At 40.6% G+C, this 21,441-nt stretch overlaps 1 protein-coding gene across 1 annotated transcript; it reads right to left on the bottom strand.

Moving 5' to 3' along the window:
* Positions 1-166: 166 nt before the first annotated feature.
* fmr1 (FMRP translational regulator 1) lies at positions 167-20,356 on the bottom strand. The gene is made up of 15 exons (XM_031749851.2): positions 19,847-20,356; positions 16,897-16,949; positions 16,714-16,807; positions 16,280-16,351; positions 15,577-15,725; positions 14,064-14,157; positions 13,785-13,901; positions 13,445-13,615; positions 13,206-13,284; positions 12,959-13,086; positions 12,750-12,836; positions 12,413-12,644; positions 11,134-11,334; positions 10,500-10,579; positions 167-7,776 (listed from the first exon to the last, which is right to left on the bottom strand). The coding sequence occupies exons 1-15, from the start codon at positions 19,895-19,897 to the stop codon at positions 7,582-7,584; spliced, it is 1,803 nt and encodes a 600-aa protein (XP_031605711.1). The 5' UTR covers positions 19,898-20,356; the 3' UTR covers positions 167-7,581.
* Positions 20,357-21,441: the final 1,085 nt, after the last annotated feature.

Below are 21,441 nucleotides of genomic sequence, written 5' to 3'. Positions count from 1 at the left end.
ATGATGATTTGGGCTTGTTTTGGAGGACACCTTGCAATAACAGAGTAAAGACAAACTCCTCTGCAAAACAAGGGACCAACAATCAAATGATCTTGGAGGATAGTTCTGTTATCAAATTGGCCGCATGCTAAGGTAAAATAAAAATAAAAAAAACAGCCAGCACTAATTGAGGAAGATCGACCTTTATTTATTGAAACTGCTTGCATACAAAATATATTGCACTATAACCAGACATGTCAACCCAAACATCTTAAATGCTAGTAGTAGTATGTACAAAAGAAAAGAAAAATGCCCAAAAAGTGCACACAAGGTTTTACAGCGTTTTTTTTTTTTTCTCTACCCTGGTTGAAGTATCTACAGATTCTCTGCGTGTCTTTACTTCCTGGCATAATATAGTTGAACAGCCAACAATGTGCCTAGATAGTATTTGCTTATGTTATATACATTCTGCAAATAAATGTCTGCTGACATGTGCTGTGGAATAGCAACCAACAACAATGACAATTTTAGGTCTTATGTCTTTAGATGGTTCCCCGTGAACCATGCTGCAACCCCGACGTGACTAACAGCTTAGTGAGGGACGCAAAAGGTCACATGGGCTTGTATTACAGCCAAGAGGAGCTGAATTTTATCCTTGTATGTTTGATACATACAGAAAGCCAGTATAGAGAGCTTCTCTTTTGGCATGTCCAGTCAAAGATCAAGATTTGTGTACAAGCTTGGGTCCATACTTTGGTCACTTCACTGCCTTTGTACGTTAAACTGTTGCTGTAAGAGTAAGAATCCACACCAAATGGACATCAAATCATCCAGATCCCCCCTCTATCAAGAAAAACAAGGTACCACCAGACAATCTGCCAGAAAACATCTTCAACACAGCAACGTTTCATAAGAAAAACTGTCCAATACTTGTATTGTTGTATTTATGTCAACTGACAGTAAACTTTAAATCATGCCATTTTGTTTCTTTGTTGTCCTGTAAAGCAGAAACCTCCAGTGAAAGTTATTTCTGCACTCAGTTTTTAACAGTCTATTTGCAATGACAATAAAAAGGTTGAAAATGTCACAAGCAGACAAACCTCCATCCCAAACCCACTAGCTCACATTTTGAAACTTCATGTGGGTTAACAGCTTTTTAGGGAGGCATTTTAAACGCCACCACTGAAATTTAAACTGGGGTGTCAAACAATGTACAGTGCATCTTTACAACCTTTACGGTTCTTTAGATTAATCTCTAGGAATCAGTGCCACTGAGGTGGACACAGTGAAGCGTTTCTAGTCTTAAACGTTCTTTAGGGACTTCAAATATCACGCAAATCTATTTCTAGGGAAACATTTCTGATGCCTCATCCCTCGTGACCACATAGAGATAGCATGTATCAGGATACTCACAGTGAGTTGTTTCCAATGCAAGTCACTCAAAAACCACAGAACTGAATAGCAAGGCCAGAACCAGTGAGTTGTGGAAACTTGAACGTAAAGGCTTACTTAGTACCATTTTCCCAATGACCCAAACTGGTCAGCATGCAACAGTCCTTTACTGCTTTTTTTTTTTTTTTTTTTTGAATGTACATTTTCCACAGTATATAAGCCTTGGTTTAAAACTATAGTTTGTTAGTAATGCCCCTAAAAAGGCAACCAAAGCATGAAAAAACAAACTTCAGCTCTCCCAAATGTAGTCTTCGGTCTGGAAATTAAAAACTTCTACTCTGAACTTTGTGTTAGGAGGCACAATAAAATACACCAACAAGCAGGTTGTAGCTCACACAAAAATGCAAAGAATTTCATCGTCACTGGTGCAACGGTGTGAAAGTAGGACATTTGTAGACTCAATACAAGGGTTTGTTTGTCATTTCAAAGAGAATCAGCTCTTGCAAGAAAAGTCTTACCTGTAAATTTATGAAAACATTACAATATTTTAAAAGAAAAAGAGGTTAAGGGAATCCTAACAAAACTCTCATTAGTCATTTGGGTCTCTGTACATAAAAAGATGACAAGTCAAGGGTATAAGACACATTTACTGGCTTTAAATTAAAGGGAAAAATCCACATTAAACATGAGTTACTTCAGTTACAGAAGGAGGCAAGCTTTTACCAAAGCTGGTACATGCTTGTAGGTAGACCAATGCATCCTTTATGGGAGAAAAATAAACAGAGGTGATTAGCTTAGCATGGCATTATGCTATGCAGTAAACAGCTAGGCAGACTTATGGTCACCCAATAACCAGTTGTACCTAATAGTTAAATGAATGCTTTTTAATTACCAATTACAAGCTTAAATCACCACATTTTTACATTTCAGTGCATCTTCAGCAACCCTAAAGGCGCCTTTAAACTTTGGATAGAACCTGTGCTTAGCTAGGCTAACCACCTCTTAGCTGCATCTGTTAGCACACAGACATGAGCCTAATGTTGATGGTTTCATCATATTTCAGGACTATCTGTTGATATTGGTCAGGTTCTAGCTAGTTTAACCTCAGCCCTTTAAAAAAAACTGGTGGCTGTTTGGAACATCCAAATAAAAGAAATCAATGGATTAACGCTGAAAATGTACGTATGGCTAAGACAAAACTCAGCCCTAACCTTGCACCGTCCGTGGTAGCAAGTGGTAAACATGGCCAATCATTACCTGACCTGAGCTGAAAAATGTCACTGGACAGTTTTTAAATTAAATTATGCCCAACCAGACAGGTATACTAAATAATATATTTTGGGTGGAGTATCACTATGAACTTTGGTGCATTATTTGGATGGACTTAATTGCTGTTCCAGAACAGTGGACGCATTATAAAAGTAACACAGTGCCACTGAATCAACATAACACTGTACAGGCTAGTCAAAATCAGTCTTAGCAAACCTTCTGTATGTGATTTCAATCATTCATTGTGGATTTTCCCCATCTGGCAAAAACAAAACAAAACCAAAAGACTCTCTTTCAGTGAAGTTGTGCAGAATTATGGACATCTCATTATTAATGAAAGCTGAATGTGACTCAATCCTGCTTGGAGGACACTATTTTTTCCACACGTTAAGTTTATTATCAAGAGTTCTAGCAAACTAAACAGAAAAAAAAGGGAAAAAAAGAATATATCAGGTTAAGTGCACATTTGAAACACCTTTTCTCGGACAAATAATGACATCATTATATACAGTATGCCATCCTCCCTTCTTTTTCTAACCGTTTTCTTTAAATACAGCAACTCCATACTATTGAAGCTCTACTGACAATATATGGGTTACTTTCACTCGAGCAATCTGTCGATGCACTGCAGAGAACGCTTACAGAGAAAAAAAATGCAACATGGCTGCAGTAAAAGCAAAGGTCCTAACAGATTAGTGATAAGTAAAGCCGACAGCCATAATACTTTTTTGTAAAAGGAAAAAGTGGAATTCAAAGAAAGCCTGTTTCACGATTGGTTACTTCCTGTGACATTTCCTAAAAAAGGTGAAAGTGGTATCACTGTCTCTTCACTGACATATGATGTTATTCATCGCTGGCTTCGCTAGCTGGACTCAGGTCTAGAAGAACTGAGACAAAGCAACACTGATCCAAAAAAAAGAAAACGAACTTAAACTTATCTTTTGAATGTGTCCAAATCTACTGAATGTGTTTAAGATCCAAAAAAATTAAGTGCATGCAAGACTCAAAAAGTACACTGATGTCTGTTAAAGAGAAGACCTGGCTCAACCTCTGAAATCTCTTCAGCTCCTTTCTCGTTCCGGTGAGAGCGGCAGTGACGCTGCACCGGATCGCACCGGGTCGTCTTTATTGAAAACCCTTTAAAAGGTGTGAGTACAGAGAACAGGCCTCTCTTTGGCATGAAAGTAGCCGCTCAGAGTCTACCTCTGCATGTTCCCACAGAAGTAACCGAATCCATTTCAGAAACAAGTCGAACCAGGTCCCGAGCTACAGGCTTACGTTTGTCAACTGTACAAGGTTACAACACCTTCAGTGTTTCCAGACCAGGTGGTTAAACAAGGCAGTTTCCTGAAGCGCCAAAAATCACCCGTCTCATAAACGGCCCTTTGACTTTTAGAGGAAGCTCGAGATGCTCAGCATTGTCAGTGACGACCAAAGAGGATTTGCGCTACAGGAGCTGCCGTCTTTATTCATCTGGTCCGTTAGTAACGTCTCATCATCCCTGATTTACAAGTCTACGTTGTGATGCTAGCCACAATTAAAGGCACATGTTACACAAAATATAGTTAAGGTTTCCCTGAGCATTCACAGCATTCTAGTCTACATTCAAATGGATTTGCTCGCCACGACTTTTAACCTCTGGTCATCCCCCAGGTTACTGGTGACAAATCTAGGGTTAGGAACAGGATTCAAAACATAACCGAGGACGGGTTACCAGTGAGCTGGTGAATACCAAGAGGAGAAAGCTCTTGTTTCTGTCAGTCTGGAATTTAATTGAACATACTGTAAATTTATTTTATGCAGTGCTTATTGATGGTGCTCTTAATAAAAGCAGTCTGTTGGGCAATACCATTACTGCTTTTCTCACCAATAAATCTAGGTCAGTACACCTTAATTCATAGTAAAGTTTAAATCGAAAAAAGGCAAAAATGAGATTAACAAAATCAGAAAAAGAAAGCCTAAATGAATGTGACTGGTTCGCTGGTCCTCCGACCAGCATTTGGAGGTGCTGGTCACCAAGTTTGGTTAGCTTTGGCTAACTGTTTAGAGCCCCTGCTAATCTAAATACGCAATGGCTCAATCGTCATTGTTTAGTAGAGATTGGTACCAATTTTCTTACTAAACTTTACTCAGACCTCGGACAATCTGATTGCCAATACTCGTGGAACAATTTTTTAAAGGAACAAAAAGATTAGGGTATCGTCATCACCCATGACGACTTAGTTTCATTTAACGCTGTGTGATCTAACTTTATATCCAGTGGATTATTCCTGGGAAAGTCCTATGCTACTGCAACAACCAGTGGAATAAATGTAACCTGGACAACCCACAGCGAACCTGCTAGTCCAGATTCAGTGCTAGAAACTACAGTGGCGAGATGTTCCTGTGAAATGTGCCTACAAATGCACAGAGAAACCTTAAGAACAGCTTTTTGTTGCTTGTCTTTTACACTGACCGTCACTTTATTCTAACTAATGAGTATTCTTTTCATCATAATCACCCACAGGTCCACAGGTCCTCTCTATACTAGCCTGTATACAGCACAGCAGTCGCTTTGACTTTAGGACAACTTGACAATGTCCATGACCAACAGCCTCGCTGCAGCCTACATTTGACTCTCGCTATTTAGATGTTTACGGTGAACCAAAGGATCCTTCTAGTCAACATATTTACGAAGTCAGTGATCAACTGGGGTGTCAACCGAACAGCAGGTTGGAACACCTCAAGAGCTTGAAGCGATATCCTGCTTAGTCTTGCACCTTCGTTGTCTGAAAGCCTGCACTGGTAACACAAAGTTACTGAGCTGTTTGAAGACGAACTGTCTGCCACTCCGGTCGTTTACGTCAGCGCCTCGAAGAGCTCTGACTCGAGGCAGAAAAGTATCGAGCAAGGTCAGAAAACTGGTCTCACCCTAGAACAAAATACCTCAGCAGGCTACACCGCTGTGCCTCCTCAAAAGAATGGAAACCAATGTAAACAGGGTCACACAACCACCCACTCTACAAAACATCCATCTGCAGTACGTTTTAAAGGAGGGGTGTAGCGCTGGGTTTGAACAGGCAGGATGAAAAGTTCTAATCTGTTCAGGCCAAATTCAGAGAAATGGAGGAGCATAAATCAAAGGCACAGAGATAAAGACTTTTCACACACTTCAGTGGGTGTGGATGGAAAAGGCTCTGTGATGGACCTCTGCCTCTCAAAGTCAGCTGGGATCAGCCCTAGTCCCCAAGACCCTGAATCAGAAAATCGATGGATGGAGCATGACTGCTATTACACACAGTTAGTTTAAGAAATTTTCTGCTCTACGGTTCAAAAACAAGAAGAAAAAAAAAACTAAAAGAAAACATGTGAACTGAACGGGTCAGGAATAAGATCACCAAAAAGAATAAAACTTAGGCCAAATTTTTATTTTGTCAAGGAAAAACTCAACAGTCTGTCATGTCCTCTACAGTTACACTTCAAATGAGTTTGTCATGGCAAAATTAAATACAAAGAGTTTCATAAATTAAGAAAAACAAAGTGGTGCGACAGGAGTTAGCTGCTCTAAATGCATCCTGCTTGTCTGAAAGCAAAAGAAATGACTTTAACGGGCATCAAGCCAGGTTTACATGGACCTAACCAAAATACGCCTAGCTTCAGCCTGCACCCTTCACTGAAGAGGTTGAAGACTCTGGTATAGGATGGTGATTCCTGCTGACAGCTCTTTACAGATGAGATGAATGAGTTCAGGGAGCTTAGTCCCTCATGGTGTCCTAACACCACTGCACACATGTGGAGTGTTTATGGTAGAATAATTGTAAACACGCAGGAATAATGCATTTCTGCTCATTGTACGCGAGTGTAACCTTCTTTTGGAAAGGAGAACAGTTCATAACAATATGTACCCTGACAAAAACTCATGGGAGTTGCTGTTTAAGCAGTTTATGTGCATCAGTGTGCCTCAGATTTATGTCTCTCCATTTGTACGTTTCGATAAGTTTTACTGAATCTGAATATCAAGGCAACGGGAAACAAAACACAGGTGACTTCAGAACTCATGCATCCCCGTTTGCATTTCATTCTGAAACATGGATGCTTTTAAATGTTCAAAAAAAGAAAAAGAAACAATAACTACGTTAGAAAGAAAGAAAGAGAGAAAGAAAGAAAGAAAGAAAGAGAGAAAGAAAGAAAGAAAGAAAGTCCATAAAGTGCCCTCTACAAACATCATCTTCCAGTCTGAATCCCCATAGGATTGCATGTCATTTGGGTGACACCGAAACGTTTCTGCCCCTTATTGAAAAGATGTGTTTAAATTGATAGTTAACATCAAAAGTCTCTGTGGAAAAATGGAGCTGATTTCCCCCAGAGACTCGCTTCTCTGGCCAAAACAGTTTCATTATAAAGGATGTGTTAGAGTTGGAGATTTCACACAACCAAAAATAAAATTTAGACCTGCCGAAAAAAACTGAAGCCACCTCCTAAAAGTGTGCTTTACAGGGAGACGGGGCACGTATTCCATCCTGCTTTCTCCAGTGGCTGCAAATCTTTGATTCCTGACAGCCAATGATTTCTTTTCTTTTGCCTCATTTTTCTCTCTCACATTAGCAAGTCCAAATGGGGCATCGGTAAACAAACTCTATGTAGTTGGTTTAGTGGGGCAGGAGTATGTTTGGGGTTAATGGTTGTGTGTGAGATGAGCTTTAGTCTAATTCCTCCTCTTCTTTCATCCAGAGAATGGGCAGGAGATACAACACCAGTCAAGAACAGACCAGACCAGCAGATATAAGATCACCTCCAGCCTAAGACTTCACTACTGTAAACGCTTCCATGCTGATGGAAATATGTGTATTCTTGTGTTAGACAGAGACAGAAAAGAAAAAGCAGAGACTGAGACTCTACGATGTTCTGTGATGAGTTGCCTGTGTGTGTGTGTCTAAGTGAGAAGGTCCTCCAGTGGGGTATCTACGACACTCCGTTCACCAGCGCGGGAGCGTCCTGTTTCTCCTTCTTCATCCCTCTGTCTCTTGTAGGTCTCTGATGGTGATGGCGGGGCTGTCCCTCGCCGCTGCCACTGAGACTGCCCTGGGACGAGGACGGACCGCCTCGGCCACCTGAGGAGTGCTGCACGCTACGCTCGTTGTTCCCGTCCACACGAATCTGCGGGCGGAAATATAAAGAAAACCGTAAGAGTCTGGACCCACACTGCACAGCTAACTTTTCCTTTACCCTCTGCCGTGGGTGCAGCCTGCTAGGTGTTTTTCATATAGCACCAAATAACAACAGCAGTCACCTCAAGGTGCTTTATATTGTAACAGTATTATGAGAGAGAACCCCAACAATCCTATGAGCAAGCACTAGAGACAGTGGGAAAGAAAAACTCCCTTTTAACAGGAAAAACCCCTCAGCAGGACCAGGCTCAGGGAGGGGCAGCACCTGCAGCTGTCTCAGTCTTCCCTGCACCAGGTTATTTATCTGTTTGGTTTCAGCCTGGTTATTTTAGGTTTTTGTATGGTAATTATGTTTTTTGCTTTATTTGGTTAATAAACTGTAGAAATGCATCGTTCACGAAAACGTTATTACAAAATAAAAGTAATAGAAATGATATTTTGCCTGTCCTGTAAAATATTTAGCATCTATGTAAATTCACTACTAGAAGCAGAGGAGGAGCGTTTAGGAGGGTCAGACTAAAGAAAACGAAGCTGAGAAACGAACAGCGGTTTAAACTCTGTTCAGTCTGTTACTGTGTATGAGTCAATGCCAGCTGACCAGCTGTCTAATATCTTGTCAACACAAACTGTGTGATAGATAGAGGGCGGACTTCCACCTGTCTCTGCATACACTGATCATTCACACAGATGTCAGTGCTTATCTGAAGCATTTGGTACAGTCCATTCGCAGCTGTACTGAAAATCTGACTTTAATTAGCAGGAACAATGCTATACGCCACAATTTCAGTACCTCTTTCACCTGACGTGAAAAACAATGATCACCTTGTTATGATGCACAAATCTGCTAAAAGAGCTTTGGTCCTTGTGTTCATGCAGCTGTTATTTAACATGCACCACCCACCTAAAAACTGCTGCAGAACGGGCAAACCCTTATATAGCAGTAGCACCTGAAAGGGCTGTGGTGTCCCAACAGCACAGTGTGGTGATGTCCACCACAGTGCAAAAACACTTGATGTAGACAACGCAGCCTTCAAGCGTTTCATATCACAATTCATTATAGAACAAGTTCCCTCCACAGAAAGGACCAAATGTGTCCACTGCCAATGTTCCTTAGATCACCTCAGAGGTCCTGTGGGGCAAAAGGGACCACCAATGGCCACCTTAAAATCCCCAGTTAAGTTAACCCACATGTATATGGACTTTGGGAAGAAGCTGGTGTACCCGGAGAGAACTCACACAGACATGAGCAAGACATGCAAACTCCACACAGAAAGGCCCCAGGTGGCTCAAATCCAGGAGCTTCTTGCTGTAAGACAGTGGTGCTAACCATCACACCACCGTGCTGCACGGGCTGTGCACCTTTACATATGTCAAACCTGCTGCAATCACGAATCAAGCAGAAAGTTAAGTTAGGACTAAATATAGCCCCATCTTAGAAAGTGTCCTACAGTGATGTTCAGCGAGAACAGGCAGGACTTTGAGTGTGTGACAACACAGAGTGTGTCTTGTTGACAGCTGAGGTTTGGAGTGTCAAACAGGGAAAATTTGATATGCAGAAAATAGCACTGTTGACTGTGACAGTGGGGTAAGGGTAAGCAATATTTGCAGAAGAAATGATTCAAAAATTAGTAGCAGTCTCATAATATTTGTCAGTATGCTGAAGTAGCTGGATTGTTTTTGCAAAGCACTGGTAATTCATTAAATAAGCATGGCTCAAAATACAAACGTAAATAGTCACACAGTCAGCCTCAAATATTATTCAGCTGTATTATCTTATCATCGTAAGTGATCTACATCATCTCTCTGTAAACAATCATCACCTCCTTTACATGTCTTGCTTAAAACAGAATTTCCAAACTTTGTAGCTGCAAAATAAAATTGGTGGGCAAAAACTGCAGTTCCTGTAATGGCCACTTGAGGGTGATCTAACAGTGAGCACACCTGCGGTGTGTTGTCAGTTTAAATCTAACTCTGGTTCGTTTTCCCACATTTTGTGTGGTTTATTTGTGCAGTTGTCAACACAACATGAACCAACTGCCAGGTGTTCGTTACAAGTTTGAGCTACAAAACATCCCATAACTATGTACGCTTTGTGATCTCGGGAAGGCAGTATAGATGCGCAAAGGTCTGTTCAGCAGCTAGCTGTGAAATAAACGTAAACTCTCTGCGTTCTCCAGTAGTCCAGAGCACAGCACCTTCTTCCTGTATTTACATTTTTTTATGCACCCGCTCCAGACACATCTGACCAATGAGCCGACTGAGTGGTCACATGGTTTGTAGTGACGCATTTTATTTCACTTGGATTTTCTTTTCTGTGTGAAAACAAACCAAACGCATCATCTGACTTGAACCGGAGTAAAAAACTATAGGTGTAAAACTATAAAGACAGATGTCGTTTTTTTCCTTTTAATGACCACCAGGGGTGACAGATGTGCCTACAAAAAGTCCTGGTCCTACAGATGACTGTGAAAAATATCCTTGAACACTTTCCTGATGCTTTAATGGATTTAGTCACTCATTTCAGGTCATACTGGATTTAGAATTCTTGAACTTTTTCTGCATTTTGGCCATTTTTTAGTGCCAGAAAGAAGGATCAATCAGGGCATGCTCACTGAAAAGCTTGTTTGCAGAATTTTGAGGAGTGTTTCAAAGATATTAGACTTTAAACAATGACATGAAAATAATTTAGCAGCAGCTGTTTGTGACTGTTACCTGCAGAGTATCTTCTTGGCCTCTTGTCTTTGAGTCTCTGATGTGACGAGTTCTCGGCTCGTTCCACTGCATGTCTTCACCTAAACAAACATTAAAAATAACAATTTAGCAATCAAAGTTAGCCACAGTCATGTAAACAATCTTCGCATGGCTCAGCAAACTCAGTCTTAGGTGGCCTCTTTTTGCCAGGTAAAAATAGGGTGAAATTCGTGTACATCCTAATTAGATTAAAGTCGGGAGAAATCGTTTCTTTCAATATAAATATGGATCGTTTTGAAAAGAAAACTCATAATGAGAATTTATTTGCACGGTAGGTCTGCAGAGATCTCATGATGTGATTTATTTCCATTCTTTAGGCCATAATTTGATGAAAAGCATCTCAAAATGTTATTTATTTTGAGTCACTACACACCAACTTCTTTCTCTTTAATCGTTTTCATTTTTTATGATTCGAATGAAAACAAATTCCATTCATTATCATCTGATAAATAGGAACATTTAGCAAGCTTTTGCACTGATCATTTTTGATGCTAAACAAAGTGTAAATGCTCCACAAATAGGCTGAGAAAAATCGTGGAACGAGATAAGAGTCCTGTGAAAAGATCAAAGACCGCCAATGATAATTAACCATCACCTTTATATCCTCCCCCTCCTCTTCCTCTCCCTCCTCGTCCTCTCGGCCCGCCGCCGCCTCCTCTCTTCCTCCCATCTGTCCGTCTGGGCAGGGTCCCACCTCCTGTCATTAGCTCCTCGGTGGGGGCCAGCGACCAATCGCTGAGCTCGTCTCTGTGGTCTGACTCTGTCTCTGAAGCGTTGGATGCCTCAGAGTTGGTGCCTGGGGGACCGAGGACAAAGTCAAACCTCATTTCGGCTGCCTCGGAAAGACAACACAGACTCAACCTTTGATTAATTGTCGTTTCATAATCAGATCATCGCCTGGGGAAACGTTTTTACTGAAATATCAGATGTCCAAACGCTTTACTTCAATATGAAATGAAATCACAAGAACAAAAATCTATTGCAGAGAATCTGCTCGTTTGCTTTGTCATTGTGCCTTTTACATCTAAACCAAACAATCACAGGAGACTTTCTCCTATTCATACTTCTGTTAAAAAAATCTGGTAAAAGGTGAAAAACTGATTAAAATTTTTATTTTAAAAAAGTAGAAGCTCTGACACTTTTATAAAAGTAGCTCTTTGGAGGATACTGCTACCAGCTGATGGGTGACTTTACCTCCATACCTAAAGAGAAGAATTAGTGTAGTCAGCGGCTCAAGTGGGATTTGTCTGGTGAGGAAACCTAAGGTTGGTTGTAGTGGTGCAGCGTAGGGAGAAGAATCACTTAGAAATAAGTAACAATAGTCTTTGTTCAGAGCTCCAGTACATTTTCTTTGTGTGCAGGCTGCGATCAGCTGACGTGCTGCTCAGAGTTGATTTAAACAACTGAATTCATTAAGATATAAGCTGATGCTTGATTTAAATGTCCTGTCTATCAAATGGCACTGAGAAGTCCTCACCTTCAAGTATAACCGCTGTTCTTCTTCCTCTCCTGTTTTTCTCACCTTTCTCTGAGTTAAGTTAACTGTAATTCTTTTATCTACCTGTGAAATACAGCAGCTGGACCTGTAGCTAGCAACACACCGTGTGACAAACTGCATATAAACAGTTTATGCATTAGCCGATGTTTGCTGAGCTGATTGAAACGTTGCATCTGAAATCAGCTGCCACTTAAAAAACGTTACTCCTTTTAATCCAGACTATGTTTTATTGTTCCCTCCATTTAGGTTCAGATACTAAATACAGTAACAACGTAACAAATTTTACATGAAACATCTGCAGCTGACTGACTTGAGCAGAGTACATCAGCTCTTTAGTTTTACCCGCAGTAATATGAATGCAGTAACTTTATCAAACCTGAGGCAAAAGCAGCTCCTCCTCCTCTCCGCCCTCGTCCACCTCTTCCCCCTCCTCCATAGGGCTTCCCTCCTCCACCTCCTCGGCCCATCCCGAGCCCCATTCCATTATCAAACACGTAGGTTTTGTCTTTAGGGTTTCGGGGCCCTGTCCCCCCTCCTCCACCTCCACCGCCTATCTGTCTCAGCTGCTCATCGATCTGCAGACGCTCCAGTCGCAACTGATCCACCTCCTGTGGACATGAACAAAAACATGACAGAATGTCAACAATGACCACATCCTTTAGCTCCGTTTTGATGTTTGGTTGGTAGAAGATGACATCACTGAGGACACAAACCTTAAGGTAGTTGAGGTGATAGTCTAGTAGTACTGTTGCATTGGAGATGCTTTCCTTGGTTCCCACAAACACAAATGGCACCATTCCCTGTGACAGAGGTTCAGAGCACGAGAGTTTGAATCCTCTTGGTGAATGAGCTCTAACACTGCTGTATTTACTGTGATGATTTTTAATGCAGCAACATGATGCAACTTTCTCTCACTACTGACCTCATCAGCTGCTGCTGCCGCTGCTGCTGATGGTTTTTTGTCGTTCTCAGGCTCAATACGAACCCGAACCACACCGGACTTGTCAACCACCTCCTGAATCAGCTTGCCGTTCTTGCCTATCACCTTCCCTGCATGAGAAAAAACATCAGTCTCACTCTGAACTTGAAATTGGATTAAATCAAGTAAAATAAAGGAACCCGATGATTCATTTCTTTGTCTCTTTGTCTCGGTTGAGCGACTTTCTCACCTACTAAGTTCCGGGGAACTTTGATGATATCTTCAGAAAACTCCAGGAAACTTCTGGCCACACGGACGGCATCCTGGTCCTTCCATGAAATACAAAACAGGCATACTTACTTTTGTTTGTGTTTTTTTACCCCATGCTGGTCTGTTAAATTTGTACCTACTTAACATTAATGAGGGCAAGCTGGGTCCACACACATATCTATGTCTCAGCTCATTTGTGTACAAGTAAAGCCCTCCTACCTCTCCGTATATGTGGAAGGTGCAGGTCTCTTCGTCCAGGTCTATGTTAGTGACTCCAGGAACTTTACGCGCTTGCTGAATGTTGGCCCCGTGAGTCCCGATGGCCAGACCCATTAAATCGTCCCGAACAGCAAACTGTTCATGAAACCGAGACGCCAGCTGTCTGGAGCTCTGAAGAAATGCACATCAAAAAAATAAATTAATTAACCTTTAATAAATGCCACAAAAGAGCAAAGAGGGTGTGTAAGTTTACTGAAAAGAAATCCTTTAAAAACTCTCCATTCGAGGCTGCAAAATGATCCAAACAGTGGCATACAGGCTGGAGCTGTGCGTAACCTACCTCCAGCTGTCGGCTGGCCTCTTCGTTCCTCAGCATTAGAGACAGCTTGGTGCGGAGGCTCCTGAAGTGCATGTCACTCATCATATTGGCCCGCTTTGTTGTGACCTCATTCACCGACTGTAACAATCAAACATTACGCTCATTAATATCATACACGAGTGAGGTTCTGTGCACCTACGGATGCACTTCACTTCAAAGTGATGCTATGCAAGGGTCAATAGAGGACATGACTGTGTGAAAATGTAGCACATTAAGAAGAAAAACAACAGTTTGACCAACCAAAATGACCAGCTGCTTTTTCTCTGAGTCGTAGGTGACACTGAACGCTCCCACAGCCTTTTTGAAGTCTTTGTGCGCTGATTCCTTGGAGCACCTGGAAACACAAGAACACGTATACTTTATCATAGTGAAACCAGCAAACAAGTTGCTTAATAAATGAATTTGTCCTCAGTGATAACAGCTTATGGATACATGTACACATGCAAAATCTTCTGGGAGTACAGGCTCATATACAAGCTGGAGTAAGTCAAGTTTTGACCGTACAGTTGTGGTCAAGAATGTCACGGTAATCTTAAGCTTTTAATTATTTCTTTGAACGATTAATTTTCTAGGATGAAAAAATTGTGCAGCATACAACTTTAATGACAAATGTGAAATTATTTTGGATTTTCTCTCATGCACACAGGGTCAAAAATATGTATATAGGATTAAATATACAGATGCACCCAGACGAATAGTCGGATAATTGTCTCAACTCAAGTTGCAACTAAATGTTCGTCTGTCTTATCCATCCCAGACCCAGTTTTGATGTGTTTGGGATCATTGTCCTGTAGGAACACCGAACTATGTCTTTTGAAGTTGAAGAATTTCAGATAGTCCAGCTCTGTAAAATCGCCCTCGAGCATGATGACACCACCACCATGTGTGACAGCTGGTACAGGTCTTAGCCCTGAAAGCCTGATCTTTACCTCTCTAAATATACCTTATCATTATGACCAAATAGCTCAGTCTTTGTCTCTTCTGACCATAAAACTTTAAAACAGAAGTTTAAAGAAGGCATGTGACTTGTCTACCTGCACAGGTGCAAATTTCCATCATGCTTGAAGGTGTCAATTATAGAGCAGGTGCTTCTTTCTTGGTGATGTAAAACTAGTTTCTCTGCTGATGTTCCAGCAGTCTCAATCTCAGGGCACAGCTGAGCCTTGGCTGTTTCTGAACATTGTAACCAAATTCCTCTCATCTGAGGGTGACGGTTGGGGTCTTCTCCTAGACCTCGTCAAAGTGGTAACATTAAATTGATGCTTCTGGAATTTGTAGTTATTTAGAAATGGCTCTGGAATGGACTTCCTAAACTTTACCAACAAATCAACCAATTTAAATGAACTTGACCAATTCTGCCAAGAAGAGCAGTCCAGCTATAATTATGCTAGGAGCTTGGTGATGGCTACCAAAAGCTTCTGGTTGAGGCGCACCTTGCTAAGGGACATTTAACCACATGTTAGTGGGTAGTGTATGCATGCTATTGGCCCCATGTGGATTAGAGTAAATCCAAATTATTTCAAACTTGTGCACGAGACCTTTGTTTTTTTTAAACTCATTAATTATGTTTCCTGTACAGACATTCCACTCCTGACAGAGAACACTTCAAAGAAACCATCAAAGCCCCAAAATACCATGATGAATGTATATAAACCTTTTACCACAACTGTATTTGCTGAGGTTACCCACAAACCCTGACTAGCATCAGTGAGTAGTAATAATATGAGTCTTTATTCATGCAAGTCAAACTCACATTTGCCGTAGATCTTCGGGTACATCCAGTCGGATCTTAATGAAGGTGTTTTTGGTGGCTGGTTTATTCGGGTTGACCGGCCGTAACCTCTCCAGCGTCACTATCTCATTTAATGTGGCTTCACATGCAGCGTACTCTATTACATAAAACTGGAAACAAAGACAGATCAAGTATGAGTGATCCAATAGAAAAACATCACTTTTTTTTCAAAATTTTAAATAAGTCATACTATTATTAAAAATTTTTTTTGAAGAAAGTAAATCTGATGGTGGTGAGACAACAGGAGGACAAACAGAGGAAGAGCTTATGTGCACAAAAAATCCAGAGGAAAATGGAAATACAAGGATATAAAGAACATCTGGGGCATATAGTCTGAATTCAATCAATCATTGAGTTAATGTGTTGTTTAGGATTGTAAAACTCAATCACACACTGACATCCGTCACCAGAGAAATTATGTTACACTGAAGTTAAATATCTGCGGTGAGCTTGATAAAAAGGATTTTTATGAGTACATAACATTTCATGAGTGTAGAATGTGCTCAGTAAACATGGCTGTATTTAGTATTAATAAAGGATGTTGTGATATTAAAGCATTTAGAATGGAGCAAGTGTCTGGGCTGCGTTTTAGGCAAATTTAACACAGTCATGTTGCTTCAGTGCTGCTTGGTGAGCCTTACAGATGAACTGGAGCATGTCTTACCTCCCCTTTGACCATGCGAACCTTGGCTAGCCACCATCCACATGGCTCTTTGTCATTCGCCCTAGAATACACCTGACAGACACACACACACACACACACATACACATACACACACACAGCTCATTTCAGAAATCATTCCCACCTTTAAACAAAGCTGATACGAGTAAACTGGCACAGAAACAACTGACACACTGATACAGGAAATCATTGTGAATAATATTATTGATAAAAATAATAAGTCAGACTAATTTACCATCGATAGAACAGATAATCTCAGACTATGTGAGGAGCATCACTCTTTTTTAAATTTTATTTTACGCTGAAAATTCAACTCTACTCACTCTCCATGCTATTCCAAAGTTAGCCTGCTCCCCAGCTATACCAACTTTGCTTTCCAAACCCACCATGTCTGATGGCAACAATCACTTTCTCACCTCGACCTCATCGCTCTCACTGATCTCCTTGCAGAACCCTGTTGGAGGAGGAAAGCGCACATCCTGGAATGGGATCTGGCGCTCCGGCTGCCAGCTGGGACAGAGGAACAAACACAAAAAGTTCATTTTATTGTTTGCCAAAGATATGACATATTACACAATGTTATATTTTACTTTACTCACTTGTTCTCAAATGCTACCGTGACAGATCCTTCGTGAACATCCTTTACAAAGGCCTGCAAGAGTCACAGAAGTAAATTCAGTTTTGACATATCTTTGAAATAGTCAGTGCGCAAGTCAAACTGGCATCGACCATGTAAACAGAAACCAGTTCTACTGCTTAAGCCTGACCTTATCCTAATGCTCCTAGAAATGAAACAACCTAAATAATTTCCTTTTCTGGAGTTTGAGCTTTGGGCTCGAGTCAGGTTTGGCTCAGTCTCTCTCTCTCACTGGTTCTACACACAGCTGATGTGTGTGTCATGTGTGTCAAACACTGCAAGTAGGCCATGCGATGCCTAGAAGGAAAAGAGAGCGCTAGAGAGCCTTGCCAATGGGTTGCATTAACCTGGCAAGCTAGCAGTCAGTGGTGGATGAAATGAAGCAAGAAGGAAGCAAGAAAGAGAGCTTCTCAAAACTCCCAAGGTTAAAAAAACAAATAAACCAATTCTGACAGGACCTCACTGACCTGTGAGCGTGTTTAGGATTGTGACTGACTGACTGTCTAGTTCAGGAACCAAGTTCAGACTTTAGCAAGAACATTAATCTTGTTAAAACCGGAAAAATACCAAAACACAAAATATGAGGGTAAGGCAGAGGGTGCATTAGGAGATAATGTAGTTTAGTCTACTGGCAGTAAACTGCAATTGTTGTACTGCTGTTGAGATTACAATAAAAAAGAGCAATGACTTCTATGCTGCATAAGGTGCAATTTAAAAACAGCAAAATTTAGTTTCTCACTCAAGTGATTTATGGCAGAACCATTTTCTACAATTATTTCTATAGTATTATTCTCACTTGGCAGATGAATGCACTCATTATTTTTAATATGTTCATTTCAGCCTAGAGCATATTTTAAATTCTGCTATAATGCCAGAGACAAGGGTGTCATTTTCCAGTTCAACTATTATTAAAAACACTATAAAAAATTATTTGCCAACTACACATTTAGTCAATCAACATCATCACAACAACTAACTAAAATGATTACGTTCAAAACTCTTGATTCATTAACCAAAATTTGAATGCTTATTAACATTGAAATCATGCAAGTGATCTGCAGAAAGATCCAACTCCCTGTGTTGGAGGTATGCTGCCATCTAGCAAAGGTAACTGCTCTGTAAATAAGTCTCCTTTAAAGTGGACCTATTACACTATTCCTTTTACTCGACTACAGTCTACTACACTAGCTTTGCATGATTCACAATTGAAAATAATCCACATTTATCTCTTGCTGGTGCAGCTCAATTCATCTTAAAACTGTTTTAGCTCCACTCATATTAGGCCAACTGTCTGCCAGCCAACCCCTGGCAAACAGAAGGTGTGAACAGCAGGTGGGTGGGGTTTCAGTCAGAACTGTGTACCTAAGATGACAATATTAGGGATATTTGCTCTCAGTGACATCATACTGGGCCAAGAGAAAAACAAACTGCCTAAGTTTTAAGCACTCTGAATAAGCCTCTGTGAACACACTGGGCATTTTCTGATGAGCAGAAAGACCTCTGCCAAAGTCGCCCTCTTGTCGTGTATCTGCTTATACTTGTAAGGAGTCACACCTACGTCATCTTATTAGATCGATCTACATAGTAAAATACATTAAATATAACAGTGGTATACATGTAGGTTATGATAGATGTATGGCTAATAAAAGTACTCTTAAGAGTTACCTGGTGGGACTGGATTTTTTCAAACCAGACTACCATCTAACAATAATTAGCCTAACTTTTCTCATTGCTGTTTGACAGTAAAACTTATCATTCAAGCTACAGCACCATTCAAATATTCGGACACACCCACCCATTTATATGGTTCTGTACTTGCTAACAATATGATTACAACTATTAAAAGAATGGTTTCTGTCTCGTGCCACACCTAGCTAAAAGCCAAAGTACAACTGACAGTGCCAACTTCAACTTTCCTACATTCAAAGGAAAAGCCTCTTGATTTGGGAAAGTATACAAGTATTGAGCACAGCATGAGAAGTCTATGATTTACATGGCAACCGCTGAGCTTAATGAGGGTCTGTGGCCTGAATCAAGATTAATTTCAATTACTAATTACCCTGATTATACAGCATACTCACAGCATTCATGTACCTCGCATTAATGTGGCCACAACAAAACTATTAGTTTTAAAAAGACATCTGTCAGAACTTTACTTGAGATACATGTCATCCTATATTTATCCCACAACAAACCTGACAGCTGTACAATAAATAAATAATAAATGTATCATTTTATTTAGATCCTTCACCATAAGTCATTTTATTCTTGTGTCCTTGAATTGACCAATATTCAAATGTAAGTAATTATTGCTAATTAGCGTGTTATCCCATTGTACTGCTTATGTTATCTCCCCTACCCCACCCCAGTGATACACGCAGGTCACGGGATCGGATTTATGATCTACTTGTTGACTGACCCCAAAATCTCTGCAGTCTTGACAAAACAAGAAAACACCTGGCAGCTACGGGCACAATAAAGGTTAGCCAAACCATCACCCCTGTGTGCTGCTCTGAATTAACTTACTTTGACCAAAGCAAAAAACAAAAAACAGCCAACCCATGATTGATTCTGATGTTTGTGAGTCTGCAACCAGTCCTTGCACATCACTTTAGGGGTACCATCGTATAGCAGTCACATCAGCGTTACCGATACCGCTTAAACAGCTACCCTGGTTAAGCGTCATGATCACCAATAGTTCACCAATTTATCCACTACCGCTGATGGTAGAGCCCCACCGCAGCGTTAGCTTTGTTTACACGTTTCAGGTCCCGGTAGACGTTGAGCAGAAGCACCGAGGCCCACATATAACACTAAGCTAGCCCCGTGACACAAATTCATGTTAGTTAGGCTTACTTGGTACATAGTGTGTGAACGGTGGTCACAAAACTCGACAAAACTCAACAACTTACCTTATAAAAAGCCCCACTTGTCCCTCTTACTTCCACGACTAGTTCCTCCATGACGTAAGTTACTACAGCTCGCTAGCTAGCTAACTACCGATAGCGATGTTAGTAGCTAGCTAGCTAGCTGGCTAGCCTGACGCTAGCCAAGGCAGAGTCGCTAGCTAGCCTAAATACCCTGCCTACTGGATGCAAGAAGAGGCCACAGTAGCTGTGTGTGACCGTAATATTGTTTTCCGCTTTGCACCGTCTATGAAATTTGTTTCTTGCAAATTTGCAAATCCGACTTCATGAAGAAGACGAAGCAATTAGCTAGCCAGGTTAGCTTTTAGTAGCTAGTTATGTTAATGTTGTGTGATTAGTGGTGTAGCAGCTACTGCTGTTGTATCTCTCCATGTGACGTCTCCGCTTTCTTCCTCTACTGAAAACTGAGGCTGCTTACTCTCATCCGAGCCTGTTGCTGCTCTCCACGGGTAATAAATAGGAATGCCATTTGATATAGCAGGAAATATATCAAAATAAAAATGACCACTGTGTTTATCCTGTGGTGTACCATATTTGAGCTCTAAGAACAAATGAAAAAATATATTTTCCCAACAGCACGGCCAACCAGTCCCTCCGGGAAAACAGCAAATTTATCCCTCTCCATATTTATCAAGCCACATTTCAACTATTCCACCTTGCTCTTTTTCCTCACTTGTTTTTACAATGTGCATTCACAAACACAATACTTATCTTTAACTAACTACTGAAATCTGTTGCAAAGAACTTTGGCTCCTCATGTGTTGTTTATTTGATGTTTATTGTACACGGTACTATTTTTATTCTTTATCACAAGGTTGTAACAATAATTTCCCCCATGGGATCAATAAAGTATCTATATATCTATCTAATATAATAACACATTAAAATGAGAGATTTCAGAACCTAGGACAGCAACCAAGGTGTTCTCATTAAATGTTCCACTAATATCTAATGAATCTAATCTAATGTAATATACAATATATATTTAGACTCAGACTTACTCATTACTGCCTGTTGTTTCTGAGGACTGTCTCTTGAAAGCTGACATGCCAAACCACGTCATCCACTCCAAAATAGTTTTGCCTGGAAACCGAAAACATAACTATAATAACTATGTTTTAAAGTCAGGGCACATGCCTTTTTATGCTTAAAGACGTTTGTTACATTTAACAGCAAGGCATGGCATGGATAAATGTACAGATTTTAATACAGAGGCCTGCAGATTCAGTGTTAAGGATCAGTTAAAACCTCATGTTTTTCCTCTATAAACCTCTCATTCTCTCAACACTCAGCAACACTCATCTGCTACATCTATTTATGGACATATGACCTTCTTGAGAATTATACTTTGTAGGCAAAAACAAGGAACTGCAACAGGCCACATGTTAAGAGAGGGAGAGAAAAAGAAGGGAAAGATGCAGACAGACTACAGACAGGTAAATGAAGAAGTGCTGACAGTGACATATGAGAGGACCATAGAGTGACTTACAGGGATAATCTATAGTGAGATTAAAACAGAAATAGAATGAGAGTGCGGCAGAAACAGGGTCATACATGAAGGGTGAAATAAGATACAGGAC

This window comes from Oreochromis aureus, linkage group 2 (assembly GCF_013358895.1).
Source record: "Oreochromis aureus strain Israel breed Guangdong linkage group 2, ZZ_aureus, whole genome shotgun sequence".
Taxonomy (NCBI): Eukaryota; Metazoa; Chordata; class Actinopteri; order Cichliformes; family Cichlidae; genus Oreochromis; species Oreochromis aureus.
Note: the sequence above shows the minus strand (reverse complement) of the source record. Positions and strands in the feature narration are given on the sequence as shown.

Bases quoted from the DNA above. Each gene is read 5' to 3' on its own strand.
- fmr1 (XM_031749851.2), bottom strand. From the start codon at position 19,897: ATGGAGGAACTAGTCGTGGAAGTAAGAGGGACAAGTGGGGCTTTTTAT. The intron at 16,808-16,896 runs GTGAGTAAAGTA...CCTCTGTCCCAG, and splicing joins ACGGTAGCATTTGAGAACAA to CTGGCAGCCGGAGCGCCAGA. The intron at 14,158-15,576 runs GTGAGTTTGACT...TTGTGTTTCCAG, and splicing joins CCCGAAGATCTACGGCAAAT to GTGCTCCAAGGAATCAGCGC.